This window comes from Globicephala melas, chromosome 5 (assembly GCF_963455315.2).
Source record: "Globicephala melas chromosome 5, mGloMel1.2, whole genome shotgun sequence".
Taxonomy (NCBI): Eukaryota; Metazoa; Chordata; class Mammalia; order Artiodactyla; family Delphinidae; genus Globicephala; species Globicephala melas.
Window position 1 is genome coordinate 1,502,777 of NC_083318.1, and position 15,313 is coordinate 1,518,089.

At 57.3% G+C, this 15,313-nt stretch overlaps 2 protein-coding genes across 8 annotated transcripts in view; one reads left to right on the forward strand and one right to left on the reverse strand.

The window, feature by feature from the left end:
• ZFYVE28 (zinc finger FYVE-type containing 28) overlaps positions 1 to 12,083 on the reverse strand; it is a 112,782-nt gene extending 100,699 nt beyond the window's left edge. The window contains exon 1 of the mRNA XM_030876711.2: positions 11,964 to 12,083. Within this exon, the coding sequence (XP_030732571.1) occupies positions 11,964 to 12,002 (39 nt within the window). The 5' untranslated portion in view covers positions 12,003 to 12,083. The remainder of the gene's footprint in view (positions 1 to 11,963) is intronic.
• CFAP99 (cilia and flagella associated protein 99) overlaps positions 10,549 to 15,313 on the forward strand; it is a 43,530-nt gene continuing 38,765 nt past the window's right edge. For 4 of the 7 annotated variants that reach the window (XM_060298884.2, XM_060298890.2, XM_060298888.1 and 1 more), the window contains exon 1: positions 11,396 to 11,505. In XM_060298884.2, coding sequence (XP_060154867.1) covers positions 11,420 to 11,505 — 86 coding nt within the window. In that variant the 5' untranslated portion in view covers positions 11,396 to 11,419. Of the gene's footprint in view, positions 10,574 to 11,395; positions 11,506 to 11,660; positions 11,788 to 12,640; positions 12,777 to 15,313 lie in introns of those variants that run through there. The other 3 variants (XM_060298887.2, XM_060298886.2, XM_060298885.2) reach the window with 3 other exon arrangements.

Here is a 15,313-nt window from a genome sequence, read left to right on the forward strand (position 1 = left end):
GGCAGACAAAGAACGCCACCACCCCCATCCAGGGGACCTCGCCACTGCGACCGGCGGGGGGTGTGGGGATGCCGTGTGAGAAAGGCCCAGTCATGCAGAGGAGTGTTGGCACACGCTACACTAGTCCTCGGAGGACTCCTGGAGCATGGGCACGCCTCCCCATGAGCCTGGGGGTGTCGGAGGAGAGGGCACAGCCCGTTTCGGAGGACCGCCAGGCCTGCGATCTCAAGGAGTCTGTCCTGGTTGATGAGCACCGAGAAGTGGGGATCCCATCGGGACACCTGCTCACCAGGGTTGGGGCAGCCCAAAGGCCAGAGCACACAGGCCTGGCAGCCATCAGTCCCCCGTCTGGACGCCTTGTGGCTCTCACAGGCCCTGCCCCCCTCCTCCACCGCTCACCCTGCATTTGTCAAGAACCACAACAGGGAAAGAGTCTAGAAGTTCCTCACGATGTTAGGCACAGACTCTGCTCCTGGGTACCTGCCCAGGAGAATGAAAACATATGTCTACACGAAAACGTGTACATGAAGGTTCACAGCAGCCTTATTCACAAGGGCCAGAAGGTGGAAACAGCCCAATGTCCGTGGATGGATGAGTGGACAGATAAAGGGCGGCCTATCCGTACAGTGGAATATGACTCATCCTTAGAAAGGAAAGTCCTACACGTGCTACAGCGTGGATGAAACAACGTGAAGAAAGTCAGACACGAAAGGCCCCATACTGTGGGGCTCCTTTTATACAAAACGTCCGGGAGAGGCAAATCCACAGAGACAGAAAGCAGACTGGAGGTTACCGGGGGCTAGGGGAGGGGAGAGCGGGGAGAGATTACATCAGGGATACAGGGCGCTTCTGCGGCTGCTGGAAAAGTTTGTAAACCGGGGGAGACTGCACTGAATGTGCGTTCTGACGTGGTTCACTGTATGTCATGTGAATGCCACCTAGTTCTTCTAAAAAACAAGATATATGACAAAAAACCAGAAAACGCCAACAGGCCTCAGCAACAAGCCGGATGTGTGCCCCAAAGCACATCCTTGGGAAGGCGCTGAGGGGAGCCCCAGACAGCGGGGCACGCGCACCGGTCCACCCGCACCGGGTCCGAGTCTTTGGAGCAGAAGCCACGACTCCCCAGCCCCCCACAGGCCATGCTGCACAGGGAAAACAGGTGACGTGTCACACGTGACACTGCCATTTGCCTTTCCGGTTTTGTCCCCGTGGGGAGGCAGGGCGTCCACTCAACAGTCCTTGAGTCTACGATAATCTGGAGCACGTCTGCATAGACCAGTCAGACCTCCCCAGGGCCCCAGCGCCCGTCAGAGGCCGCACACCGACCACGTCCCTCAGCTCACAGTGGGGCACTGGGGGCAGAGGTGGGGAGCGGGCCAGGCCCGAGGCTGTGGTCTTGGTCAGAGGGAAGGTGCCGGTGGGCAGGGGGGTGGTCCCAGTGCCGTCGGTGCCGGGAGGGTAAGGAGGGGCAACCAGGCGGTGCCGCCATGTGACAATGGAGCCCAGCATCGTGCATTCGAGTCACCGTCACTCAAGTGGGCCCCTTGGTTCTCTCAAAGCAGTTTCCAAATACCCACAAGACAGGCTGCCAGTGATCTAGGGTTCCGCCGTGATGGGGCCCACGCGGTGGGACGGGGCGCCGGGGAGGCCTCGGACACTTGGCTGCCCCCGCACCGTCCCTTCTGGGTGTCCCCGACTGTGAAGGGCTGGTAGGTGTGCTCACGGTCCCAGAGAGCCCCAGCCTGCTCGCCCAGCTGGCCCAGCGCTGGCCAGACACGAGCGCGCTGCGGGCGCTCAGGTGGACGATGCCCGGGGCACCGGCGTGGCTGATGCGGGGAAACGGCCCACCATGAGCGCCTTGTCCGGCACCTCGAGTGTCCCTGATCAGCGACATGAGCGGCGGGCGTCTGGGCGGGGTCCTCTCTGCCAGCCCTGCATGACCGGGTCCCCGGGAGCCAGGTCACGGGGCCGCGGGGGTGGGCAGCCAGCCCTGGGGGCTTCCGAGGGCCTCCCGTTCGGCCAAAGAACAGAGCCCGTCAACACAGGGAGCACATCGGTCACCCGCTCGGGTGAGGAGACCAGAGCTGACCCGGGGTCCTGAGCCCACGTCCTGGGCTTGTGAGCAAAGCCACCGCTGGGCCTGGGTGTGGGGTAGGGGACAGACGCCTCCTAGCAGCCTGCGGGCTCCTGGCGCAGGGGACGCGGGCTACTCATCACCCCTCTCCACACGGAGACAAGAGCCTAAACCAGCAAGACACACAAGGACGCAAGAGACACCCAACGGGGTGGAAGGTCCCGGGCTGAGACGTCCTCCACGTTCAAGGGTCCTGTCCGGGGGCAGCGGCCTGCAGGACCACGTGTGACCACCTCCTCCTCTGACAGTCAGGGACACCTGTGCACGACCTCAAATGCGGGGAGAAGATGGCCCTGCACGGACCTCCAGTTACACAGTGCTGGCCAGTCAACCCAACAGACACAGCCCTTCTGCACGAGGCTCTCGGCCTGACCCGGAAGAGGTAAGGGATGGAAGTGAGGAGAGGGGATGCCGCGTCCCTGGCCCAGACGCACCCCAGGACTGAGGGGCCCACCCCCAGCCCCCAGGACGGCCCCTGGCTGAGAAGGGCCCTCCCCAGGCAGCCGCAACACCCCACCTGCAGGCAAATCCCCGGGAGCGTGCTTCCCGGCTCCCGCCAACCCACTTCTCGGTGGGGTGGGTGGGTTACCTTGGCCCAGCTTACAGCGCGGGATAGAGAGCCCTCCCCGGGGTTGCCCCTCCTTCAAGCTGCCCTGAGGCACCAGCTGGCAGGCTTGCTCCACCTGCATATCTGAGAATAGCAGTGCATTTGCCACGACTCCTAAAGCTTTATTCCTTGCTTTTTATCTACTGTGCTTGGCTTTGCTGCCTTCTCGCCCTCCTCTCCTTCTTCGACTGCATTGGTTACATCTTCTTTATTCTTTTTTCCCTCTCCTGGTCTGGAACTCACCCTTCTGTAGCTATTTTCCTAGGGTTCGCCTGAGTTAACTCACACTCTCAGCTCAGGGTCTGAAGCCGGCCAACACCTCCGGCCTCATCCTGAACCAGCGAGGCCGTCCCGGGTGTCCCGGGCGTTCCGGGCATTACCGTCCAGGGCGTTACAGGCGTTACCGTCCAGGGCTTCCATCCCGGCTGGCTCTTGAGGATCCTTGTCGCCAGCATCTCCGCTCCCGGGATCTGCCCCCACGCTCACTTCTGACTGCTTCTCGCCTCCCACTCCCTCCTCCTGACTTTGACTTGGCTTTTGGAGAACATTCCCCAGTTCCCTTCAGCAAGGATTTGGGGGCGGTTACTTTTTTGTCTTCGTGTAAAACTGTCTTCATCTGACTCTCCTCTGCGGATGGCAGCCCAGCCCCGCGGGGACTCTGCGTGGAGCCAGGTGCCTCCTCCCGGCAAGATCCCTCGGCCCCCAGAGTCTCCGGCCCACTGTCCTCCCTCGAAGTCCCGACACGCCGTGCATCCAACGTGCCTGTCTACTTAGTCCCGTTTACTCCGTTGAGGACTTGGCCTTCACTGAACCTGAACATCCATCAACACAACTGACAAAAGCGTCCCCTTCTCTCTGGCCTCTCATCCTGGAAGCCCTGTCAGATGCACCTTGAACGCCTCACCTTGTCCTCCGTGTCCCATCCCCCCTCAGGTTGCCTTTCACCGCCCTGGCCACCTGCTGGGTAATCTCTGCAACCACCTTCCAGGTCAGCAACCCCTTCCAACATTTAACCCATTCCTCGGGCTGGGTTCCAGCTTTGAGTTTTTAAACCCAGTGACTGTCTTTTTCATTCTGGGAGCTCCATTTGGCCTTTGTTTAAAAGAGCCTGGGTGTTGCCTTGTGGTCTCCTTTCCCCCACGTCTCGGACTGTTGTAAACGGCAGTCCCCTTAGCCTTTGCTGTTTCTGATTCTTGCTGAGGGGGAACCACTTTCTCGGGACTTTTGTAACTTTTTACTGTGAATTCCACCACAGAGGTGCTGCCTGGGGGTGGGGGGGGTGCCCTTCTGGGGTGGTTTTGCATTTTATTCCGCCAGGCACCCAGGTGACTCTTAGCACCAAAGGTGGGGGGGTGGGGAGACTTTCCCAAGCTCCCTGCCACTGAGGGCGGGGCTCCACGTGTGAATCCCTCCAACCCACCCAGCCGGCACTCAACGTCTGACCCAGCAGGACTCTGTCCACTCACCCCTCTTCGGGGAGCGCTCGCCAGGCTGCAGCATCCCCACGCCTACACCACCAGGAGGGAGAGTTGGCAGCCCCTCCCCCGATGGGGCGCTGGCCCCGTGGGGACCAGGAAGCAGCTGGGCCTCTGAACGCCAAGTCCCTCAAGAGATGTGGCCCCGAGCATCTTTTCACTCAGCTGCAAAACATCTTTTCCCTTGTTTATCTCAAAAAAACACTACAATTTGCAAAAAAAAAAAAAAAATCTCTCCAAAAATGCTGAAATTCTTTTTTTTCAATTGAAGTGAAATTCACATAACCTACAAGTAACCATTTTAAAGCGTGCAATCCAGCCCCGTTTAGTGCATTTGCAATGTTGTCCACTCTCCAGTTTTAAAGCTTTCTCATTGCCCTCGCCGAAAGAAACCCCATACGTTTTTGCTATCGTTCCTCATCCCCCCCCCACCCCCGCGGCAACCACTGATCCACTTCCTGTCCCTGTGGATTCGCCTTTCCTGGACATTTCACATAAACGGAATCACACGCTCTTTGTCCTTCTGTGTCTCGCTTCTTTACACGGAGCATCAGGTTGTCAAGGCTCATCCACGTTGCACTGGGTACTTCACTCCTTTTCGCGGCCGAATAGTATTCCGTTGTGTGTATATACCCCATTTTATCGGTATTTCCCTGTTCACCGTTGATGGACATCGGGGCTGTTTTCACCTGGCTATTCATGTTACTGTGCGCATGGGTGTACAATTCTTAAATGCATCTAACATCTAGGTGGTTGAGTCTGCTTTTAGACTTTTTTGTAACTACAATATCCCTAAAAACAATCGGAAACATTTCCAAAAATTGAAAATGCAAGAAAAGAATTACTGTTCTAAAGACATCATCCCTACAATGGGTATGCTAACCCATTTTCCCCAAGAACCCAGCCAGTGTACCCCCGTGGTTGGAGGGTGGTTTGTCAAGGGGAAGGCATTAGCTGGAGTAAACCCCACCACGGCAGAGACTTACAGAGCCCCTCATGCAGAGCTCAAAGGACCCCCTCAGCCATGAAGGGAGCCCCATGTGGAGTGCCCCCAACATTCCCCTGTCCCCGTCCAGCACGAAAACTATGAGAAAATGGAAGGGCTTCAAAATACTTACTGTAAGAAGGAAAAAAACATTCCATTCATCTTAAGCAACTACTCTACATAAATTACCATAACATGAAATGTTCTGTTCTACTTTTGCTTAATCTATTCAGATCAGTGGGAAAAAATCCATTCATTTTTGTCTTCCTCCTTCAAACACTTGAATTGCCCATCAATATCTAAGTTTCTTTGCAATCCAACTGTAAAAAGTACAAAAGTAATTGTTTCACCAAATGGAACTCATGTAAAACCTGATGGCAGCGACAGCTCATTCCCGCAGGACGTGCACAGCTCAGGACGGGCTGCTTACGGATTCCAGCTCTGGGGTCAGACAGACCTGAGTTCAATCCCAGTCCTGCCTCCCCCTGCCTGTGAAGGCTCCAGCAAGTTCACCTCATTTGTAAGACAGGGTGCATTCGGATAATCCAAATGTTAACAAGCACCCCCAAAGCCTCAGTGCCTTAAGCAACAGAGATCTCTCCTAAGCTGTCACTCACTCCCAGCCCCTTCCCCAGCTCCTTCACTCCCCCATGGCCCTGGGGTCCTCTACTGGATCCGGAGCCTCCTGCCAAGGAACCAGGGACGCAGACCACATCCACAGGAGGACAGCTCAAGAGGTCTGGTGTTGGGCCTGACATGGTGGAACCACTGTTGCCCACACCGGCTAAAACTCAGTCCCAGGACTTTCACTTGGGACAGGGTATCCAGATGGTAGGCAGCGTCTCTGCTACGGGGGAAGGCGCAGGTAAAAGGACCCCCGGGACGCCGGAGTGCCCTGAGTCAGGGTCTGTTCCCAGCAAATGAGCACGAAAAGAAGTCGGGGTGGGGGGCACCCGTCGAGACATTTCATTCTCAAAATGACCCAGTAGGAGTAGCCGGCAGCCACGATGGCCTCTGGGACTTCAAAAAGTCCTCCACGCACGGTTCTGTTTCAACCCCACACCTCCAGCCCACCTGCAAGTTCCGCTGATAGTGACAGAGGGCATTTCTTGAGCCATCACTGTGAGCCTTTGACAGACATGGTCCCCTCAAATTCCAGGCAACGGGTCCCCTCACCCCCGCCTGGCAGACAGGGCTGTGGGAGGGGCGGTCAGGGTTCCCACCCAGGCCGTGCTGCCCTGTCTGTGGCTTCAACACCATCAAAACACATAAGCCATGTGGGTCGCAAAGACTGAGGGCAATAAACACGGGGGAAATGCTGACAGCCCACAACATTCTAGACACTTATTTGTCTCTGAACTGGAATCAGCTCCCCTCTGTCCACCTTTGTGTGGGCACACGGCACACACTTCAGGGCTGTGGCTACTCGATGCTGTCAACTCCAGCAAGACTCTGCCTGCAAAACCCGCAGATGACCGTTCAGTCACTTATGGGCTCTCAGATGTGAATTTTCACACTTATAAAACAAGTGTATCTGGTGTTCTGGGAATGTCTGGCAGCCTTATGGAGAGGCACTAAAGCCTCCTGACATCACCACCTCAGAATGAAGGGTCAAATGAAGTCGCCCAACACACTTCCCGTTCAGAGGGGGGCAGTACACCGAGGGTTACTTTCCCGCCATGCCACCGCCTGCTGGACGCCAAGGCCAGATATCAATTAGGCGAAGCTTAAGCCTCCCTGCCTGTGACTCACCCATTTAACAGAAACCGTATCATACATTTCCCATAAATACAATGCACTGATGGTAAAGCACAGACCCCTAAGTGATGACATCAGAGTTGGCACAGAGTTGGCACAGAAATTGATGCTCGCAGCCTGTCTGCAGCTCAGCCTCTCCCCTCCCGGCCAGTGCCGGCGGCACAGGCTGGGCGTGTGCAGCCCCACAAGCTCCCGCAGCCCCAGACAGAAGTACAGCAAAGCCTGGGAAAGGAGGCGAGAGCTGCCCCTGAGTCTACCTAGCAGACCCGGCATGGGTGCTACAAGCCTCCTTGACAAGTGGACTCTCGGGCCCTCCCATCTGCCCAGGCCTGACGATGCTTGTGTGTCGTAAGGAAGGCTCTCTGGGGGAGGTGGGGCGGCCAGACCCGGCAGCAGGGAGCGGGGCCCAGCGCTTTCTGAATTCAGGGACAAAAAACAGGTGCACTGGGCCAGCCAAGCCCACTCTGACTCAGCACAGCAGAGCATCCTTCCTGGGGCTTCCGAGCCCCGCTCTGGGCCAGGCACCCGCTGGCAGAGGGAGCTCGGCGCTGGCACAGCCTGTGCAGTAGGCGTCCGCACCACTGGCTCTCCTGCAGCTCACCTCGGAGACAAACGTGCAGCTCCAAGGACAGCCTCAGCCGCAGCTGGGCACTCAGAATTTATCGGCCGAGAAAGAACTAGTTAGCAGCCTGGCTAGAAGTTAACACTAAAATCCCAAGACCCTGGAGCCGTGTCTGTGCCCAGCGAGGGCTGCACTCAGTGCTCTGAGGACAGCAGCTCGTTTCCCGCTCGAGCGAGCGGGGAGAGCGAGGCCCGTGCTGCTGCTGTCGCGTCCCAGTCACGGTCACGCTCAGGCTCCCGTGCAGAGCCCAGGGCAGCAGGACCAGGTCGTGGGAAGACCACCGTCTCACTCGCCTCCACCACGACCCCTGCCGCCATGCTCCGAACCGGGGGCTTTGCTGACCGTGTGGCTGAGTTTCTCTGGGTCCCCGTCATCCGTGTCGTCACCGCTCACCCTCAGCCCCCGTGGGGGAGCCCTGTAAGGACAAGTGGGCTGTTCATCGTCTGTGTGTGCCGGGGGCCGTGCAGACACAAGCCCAGGCCTTTCCCCAGCCCCGGGGGCCGCTCATTTAACACCTGAAGGGCTCCCAACTGCTGCTGCACTTCCAGGGTGTGGCTCCCTCCACCCAGTGGTCAATGTGCAGAGTGCCAGCCACCAACGGGCAGCTCCATGCCCACTGCCCACGGCCGGGTGTACCAGGACTCTGGAGAGAGGGAGGGGCCCTGGGCACGGCTCTGGATGCCCAGCTGCTGACTGAGGCTGGGTTAAATCAACAGCCACGTGGGAAGCTCCACACACATCCCCCCACCCCCAGCCCACAGCAGGCAGAACTGAACTCTGCAAAGATCAAAGGGCTCTTCGGTCAAGAAGCGCACACACCCAGCAGGTTACACGGCTTCTCTCTGAGAAGGTCATTTCATCCCTAATCGGAACCCAGGATGCTGACAAAGTTTCCAGATAAACATCACTTGGTAAAGCCCCGTACTTACAAGGAATGCTTCCCCACAAAGAAGGGGGACAAGGAAGATCAATGACCCACCTCCCAGAAGTGGTTTGGGGGTGCAGACAAGAGAGTTCTTCATGAGGTGCACATGAAGCGTGGTAATTACCGTGGTAATTACCATGGTAATTACCATGAGCGTGGTAATCGCCGTTCATCTGGACAATGCCACCTACCTGCCAGTCAATTCTTCCTCAAAGATGGAAAACACAAGTTCATCCTGTACCATTACTAACATGCTCTTTGATGGTGGCCAAGAAGACCTGGTGGGGTCCGGTCTGGGTCCTCCAACCCCCGCACCAGCATTTCACACCTTAGCACAGTCAGCAGGGATCAACGAGAAAATTATAACCCAGCATGAAACACAGGTATTGAGACTTTTGTTTCAACTGAAGACCCCGGTATTCCAAAATGTTTCCCCTCTGAACGTTAACTCTTTTTTGGAAAGCCTTTCCCTAAACAAAAGCAAAGACACTTAGAAATCCTGAACACTTTCCATGGAAAAAAATCATAATACTGTTTAAAAGACTGCCTTAAAGAAAATAAATGGAAATACGGGAGTCTGCAAATAACTACTGTACACATCAGGTTGGTCTGTTTGTTACTCAACTTCGGTAGTTGTTAATGATTCAGATCTCAAAAATTCTAAGTGTCATATAAGAATGTTTTAAAGCATTTCCAAACGCTTTTTAGAACTACAAGAACAATGAATATTTTTGGTTCCAGAATGTTTTGCACTGCACTGTAATGAACAAGAAGCTCAGTGTTCAGTTTTAAACCAAAGCAGGGATTAAATCAAGAATTCAGTTTGAATTGTGTATCCATCTAAATACAACAGTGGAAAACATCGTAACTACAGGCAACGATCTCCCTCAGACACATCCTCCCACAGCTAACATTTAACACTTCAACTCTTCCAGGCCCGGAAACCTCCCAGAACTGACTCCTGCTCTCACTTGTGCCAAAATGTGTTAAATCAGACAGGAAGGGGAAGCATAAAATTCAATTTATAACCTGAGGCCAATATATGAGCTCTGGTTTGAAAAATGAAAAGCTACTGGGGTGACCTAACCCACTCCAACCCTTCAAATAATTAAGACATTTAACCCCAAAGATAGATGTCCAACAAGGAACTACCATGCTCAGACTGACCGCTGGGCAAACACACAGAGATGTGTCTTGAGTCCGGGGGTCAGACAGCAGGCCAAGACACCACAGTGAAGGAAAGGAGAGGACCAGATGAAACGCTATCCCCTCCCTTCTCCTAAGGCGCACAGCTCTGGGCTGAGTCGCTGGGATTGGCTGACTCACCAGCTCTCCACCTTGCCCTGGTCAGCCCGGGGGCTGGCTTTGGAAGGGCAACTGCCTGCTGAGAGGGAAAATTAGGAACACGACTCTCAATTCTGGGGCACAGTCTCATGGGTAGTATCATTTTCCACTTTTAAAGACTTTTCCCTAAACTGAAACAGGCAGGGCCACTGAAATCATTCAGCTGCAGATGAAACAGATTCCACGTTGCTTTTCCGTCCCTTCCAACAACGTATTACAGTTAGGCAATCCTAGAAGCAAGTCCTCTTCCACAGCCACGTCTGGAAAAAGGCATGCGGGGCCCTAGTACCCTTGGCAAATGTGTTTTCAGAGACACCAGAACGTTACTATGATACATTTCTCTGCTGGCCCTGCCGTTTATCACTGAAGAACTGCTGCTGCTGCTATAACCCTCACAACAGCCTTCTGACAAGTCCCCTTGGTCTTTAACTGGTGACAGAAGTCACACAAACAAAAAGCCACTCCTCGTACACACGTCACGTGCACAGGCTGCCGCCCTCCCCTGGCACCCTACCCAGCACCAGCAGGTAGGATCAGAGCCGCCTGGGGGGACTGCAGCAAGGAGAGGGCTGGGCAGGAGGCTGCCAAGGGCAGGGAGGCCCCAAACCACAGGCAGCTCCGGGAAGCACCAGGGTCACACCAAAACACCACCAATAAGCAGCTGCTACAAAGACAGGGAGGTGCCAAGGGGGAGCAGGGCTGCGCAGCTGCACCGAGCAAGTAAGAACCCATATCCTCTCTGGGCCAGGCCAAGGCCGAGCAAGGGGCGGTCCCAGGCACCCAAAGCCCTCGACCCAACACTGGGAGAACTCTCCGACCCCAAAGGCGATGAAGTATGAGCCCTTCCGGTCCCTGAACTCGCCCCAGGACCTCGGGTGCCCATCCTCCAACGGACCCGCTGCAGGAGAGCAGAGATTTCAGGAACACCTCCCCCCCACCAGCCCACCCTGGGAGATCACCCACGGTGGGGGAGGGGAGCAGAAAAGCCAGACCCAGAGAAGTGGTCAGCCCTGGGCAGGGGGCGGAGCGGGGTCAGTGTTCCTTGGGTCGCTCAGGCACACTGTGGATGTCCGAGGCGCCTAGACGTGACCACTGGCCCCACCCCGGCCAAGACGCTCCCCCAGCCAAGACCCCGGCGCCCCAGCCCTACCGCGGTGCCAGCCGCCAGGGTCCGACCCCCGGACGCCTAGGGTGCCCCCAGGACTCTGCGCCCGGCTCCTGGGCACCGCCGCACCCAGACTAGGACTAGCTCTGGCCGCAGCGGACACGAGCCCTGGGCAGGCGGCAGGGACGCAGCGCCCGCAGTGCGACTGGCGCAGCTGCCGAGGAGCAGGGCGCGCTGCCCAGACCCCGACCCCACGGCCGGGGAGGGGCGCAGCGCCGGGAGGACCGCACCTCCGACCCCGCTGAGCCTGCGGCCCCGGGCGCACTCACCCCGCCACCGCCGGGCAGGGGACTGCCCTGCATTTGACAGCACGCGAGTGGGCACGGGACAAGGATGGGGACGCGAACTGGGCCGAGGCACGGATCGGTCCTGGGTCGGGAAGGCAGGGCCGGGACAGTGGGATGGGGACCCGCTCTGCACACACAAGGAAGGAGGGGTCCGTCCGGGACCCGGGAGAGGGACATGGGGGTCCCCTCCAGAACCTGGGGTAAGTGGGGAGAGGGTCTGTTCCGGATTGCGGAGGGAGGTTAAGAGGTACATTCCGGGTCCAGGATAATGGGGGGGGGAGGCAGAAGAGGAACGGGAGAGTCATCCCTGGTGTAAGGAGGGGGGATGGAAAGGTTTTTCCGGGACCCAGGAGAAGTAGGAGGGGGTCTGCTCGGGCGACCACGAGGTGTGAGCAGGGCACCACGCAGGACCGGAATGAGAAGGGAGAGGGGCCCATCTGGCAGCGGGCAGGCGTGGGGAGGGAGTGCACCCCGGCCCGAGGGTAAGAGCAGCAGGGGAGGTTTGGGACCGGGCGGGGTGGGGGGACCCGTGTAAGGGGGAGGGCGACGGTGTGAGCAAGTCGCGGAGTGGAGGGTAGGGTGTCGGCGGCACCACGGAGAGGCCGGTCCCGACCGGGAAAGGGGGTCTGCCTCGGCAACGAGGGACGGGTCCGCTCACCTTGGGTTTGTACAGCCACTTTCGGAACCTGTTCATCATCGCCGCGCCGGCCCGGCCCGGCCCCGGCGGCCCTCACCTCCGCAGCGCTGCGCCTGGGCCCGGCTGCGGCGCGGGGCAGGCGGACGCGGGGCAGGGCCGGGCCGGGGTCCCGCGCGGACCCGGGGCGCCGGGCGGGCGGCGTCAGGTGCGCGGAGCAGGTGCGCCGCCGGGAGATGCTCGGAGAGCTGCGCGCGGCACTGACCCGCAGACCGCGGTGGGCACGCGGACGCGCTGACTGACCAGGCACGGGGGCGCCGGCTCCTCGCGGCTCACTGACACCAGGTGCCTCGGCCGGCCACCGCCGCCCGAGCCACACATGCGCCGACGCGCCGCGAGCCCCAGGCCAGCCGCAAGCCACCGAGGCTGCCCAATCCGGTCGCTGCGCCGCGCCGCGCCCCGCCCGAGGCGCGCTCCCCCGCAGGCGACCCGGCGCGCCCGGAGGGGCCGAGAACTACAAGTCCCGATGGGCATTGCGGGGAAGAAGGGTCCCTGGATGTGGCGACCTTCCTGGGCTGCGGGCGCTGTGCATTCTGGGGGTTGTAGTCTCCCCTCGGAGGGCTCCGGAGCGTACAGTGGTTGCTAGGTGACAACGCCCAAACTGCGCCCCAGCACCGCCCCTGCCCTGAGGGTTGCCGGGGTTCCGGCCGAGCAGAAGTGGAAGGGGAGATCCACTGCTATTCCCCAATCCCCTCGCGCCCGCTAGCCCTGCAATTTCTGTGAGGCGGGCGGTGGCGAGAAGGGAGGTTCCGGAGCGCCTGCGGAGCCCGCTGACAGGTACGGGGGGAAGGGAAGCAGGCGAGACCCGAAAGGGGGCCGAGGCGCGTCCCCTCAGCACCAACACCACCCACGTGCAACTTCCCTAGCTCTGCGGGCCAGTTCTCGTCTTTCTTGTTTCCCATCTTCTTGCTTTCGCTCACCACCTTTTTGGTCTTCTTCCCAGCTCCTTGACTAAAGTTAACGGTGCTTTTTTTTTTTTTTAATCGCCACAATAAACGATGCTTTTTAAAAAGATACTCTCCCGTATTCACTACTTCCCCTAGCCATGCCCTAATTTGGACCCATAAAAACAATCAACAAAATCTGAGAATCTATTAAGTGCTAAGCAGAGAGCTAAAAACAAGTGTGTGGTCTCACTTGAAACTCCCTCTGGTGCCTGAAGAATCAGGGACAAAGAGGCTGCTGCGCTCTGGCTGTAGGAGGGGACCCTCCCCCAACCGCCTTGCGCTTTCCCCTGCCCCCACCCAGCAGCACTTCGGGTACGTGCGGATTTAGGGTGCACAAGAGGGAGGTAACTCTCTTGATAGAGAATTTATTCTCTGCTGCTCATGTTATCACTGGCCCAGCGTCCAGGTGCTCAGCTGGGCTGGACTCCCTGGCCCCTCTATTCCGTTAGAGTCAACGTGAGTCTAGGCACCGGCAGCCGTCTGAGATTTCCCTGAGTGTTGGCAGTCCTCCGGGTTCGTTTTTGAGGACCTGATTGATCCTCCCCACTCCCCTCCAGCTACCACCCAGTCACTGCTCCCCTAAAGAGCAAAACCCCTCCGGAGTTGCCTCTTATCTCCAATTCATTTCCACCTTTTCTCTCTTGAGCCTGCTCCAATCAGATTTTCACCCAGCCCCTCCTCCCAGCCTCTTTAACTAAGTCATACTTGACCTCCATGTTGCTAAATCCAACTATGAGAGCTCAGCCCCGCCTCTTCCAGGAACAAGTGTCCCAGCTGAGTACTCCCCTCCTGGACACACTGTCCTTACTTGGCTGGAACAGGTCTCACTCTCTGCCTCTCCTGCTGTGGCTGCTCCTCTTGAGTCTCCTTGGCTGGCATCTCCTTGCTCCTCAACATCCTGACTCTAGAACCCCAGGACTCGGTCCTTGGAAGTCCCTCTATCCACCCTCTCCCTGGCTGACTTCCTGTGGTCACATGGTTCAATAAACAACCATTTTCTCCTGACCTTCCCAAACCTGCATCTCCAGCCTGAACCTTGCCCCGGGACTCTAGACCCCTTTCCCTGTTCTTTGCCAGTTGGATGTCTACCAGATTCCCCCAAACAAAACGTGTCCAACTGCACTCCCATTCATCCCCCATAAATCCTGCTCTTCCCCCAGCCACTGTTTCCAGTCTGAGAACTTGGGTAGACTCTCTGTGGGTGTGCCCTTGGCCTACTCCAAGTCTGGGACTGTTGTTGCTGCTCAGAGCCTCCCTTCCTATGCTTCCCAGTTTGAAATTGTGCTCAGGATGGAGGCTGACCTCAGGGAAATGGGTGTATAGTTAGGATTAGATTCAGCTTTATGCAACGAAAAATGTCAACATCATAGTGACCCAAACAAGATTATCGGTGTGTCCATAAAATAGGTCCATGGGGAGGCACCCCAAAAGTCATCGGGGATCTGGGCTCCTCTAGCTTGCTCTTCTGCCATCTTTGCTTGTTTCCTTGTGATCCAGAATTGCTGCCTAAGCTCCTCCCATCACCTCTGGAGTCCAGGCAGCAGGGTGGAAAAGAGAAGAAGTATATGCTCCTCCCTTTCAAGGAGACTTTCTGGAAGTCTCAAACTCTTCCACTTCTTGGCATACCTAGATGCCAGGAAGGCTGTCGTCCCCCCACCCCCACCCTGTGCTCTGGGGCCCTTGGCCTGCCACCTGCTGTCACCTTCCTGGAAAATCTCCGGCTTCCCAGTCCCAAGCCTGCCCCTTTCTGGGCTCCCTCCCTGGGCCGGGTGCAGGGCCCACCCATCCACAGAGCCATCATTCTTCCTGGTTGGAGATGGGTTCCCTGAACCCTGGTGCCCAGAGTTATCACTGGGGAGCCCGAGGCTACCCTGCACCCCTCCTGTCCCTTCCTACGCGACCTGCTTCAGGGTGCCTCGGGAACCCTGTCTATCGATTCTGGGATATTCCCTTGCATTGTGTCTCTCGCATTTTCTGGAACTCCTGTTAATTGGAATTCAGATCTCTGGAGTGGTTCCCGATTTTCTTGGTGTGTTTCTCCTACTTCCTACATCTTCATCTTTTTCTGCTCTCTGGGAGATTTCCTCAGCTTTATCTTCTGCCTTTTCTATTTATACCTTTACTTCTGCTGTCATATTTTAATTTCCAAGAACTCTTTCTTTTCCTGCAGATGTTTCTTGGATACCGTATCTTTCTCCATCTCTCAGAGGTGGTATAGTTGTTTGTTTCCAGGTTTTTCCTGCTGTGTATGTTGTCTGCTTTCTCCTACTTCCTTTTTTGCTGGTTTCTGTTTCCATGTTTGGTGTCAGAGGCTCTCTGCAGTGTCTGGTGGCATTTGGCCTTCGTTCTCTTTCAAGTGATGGTGGG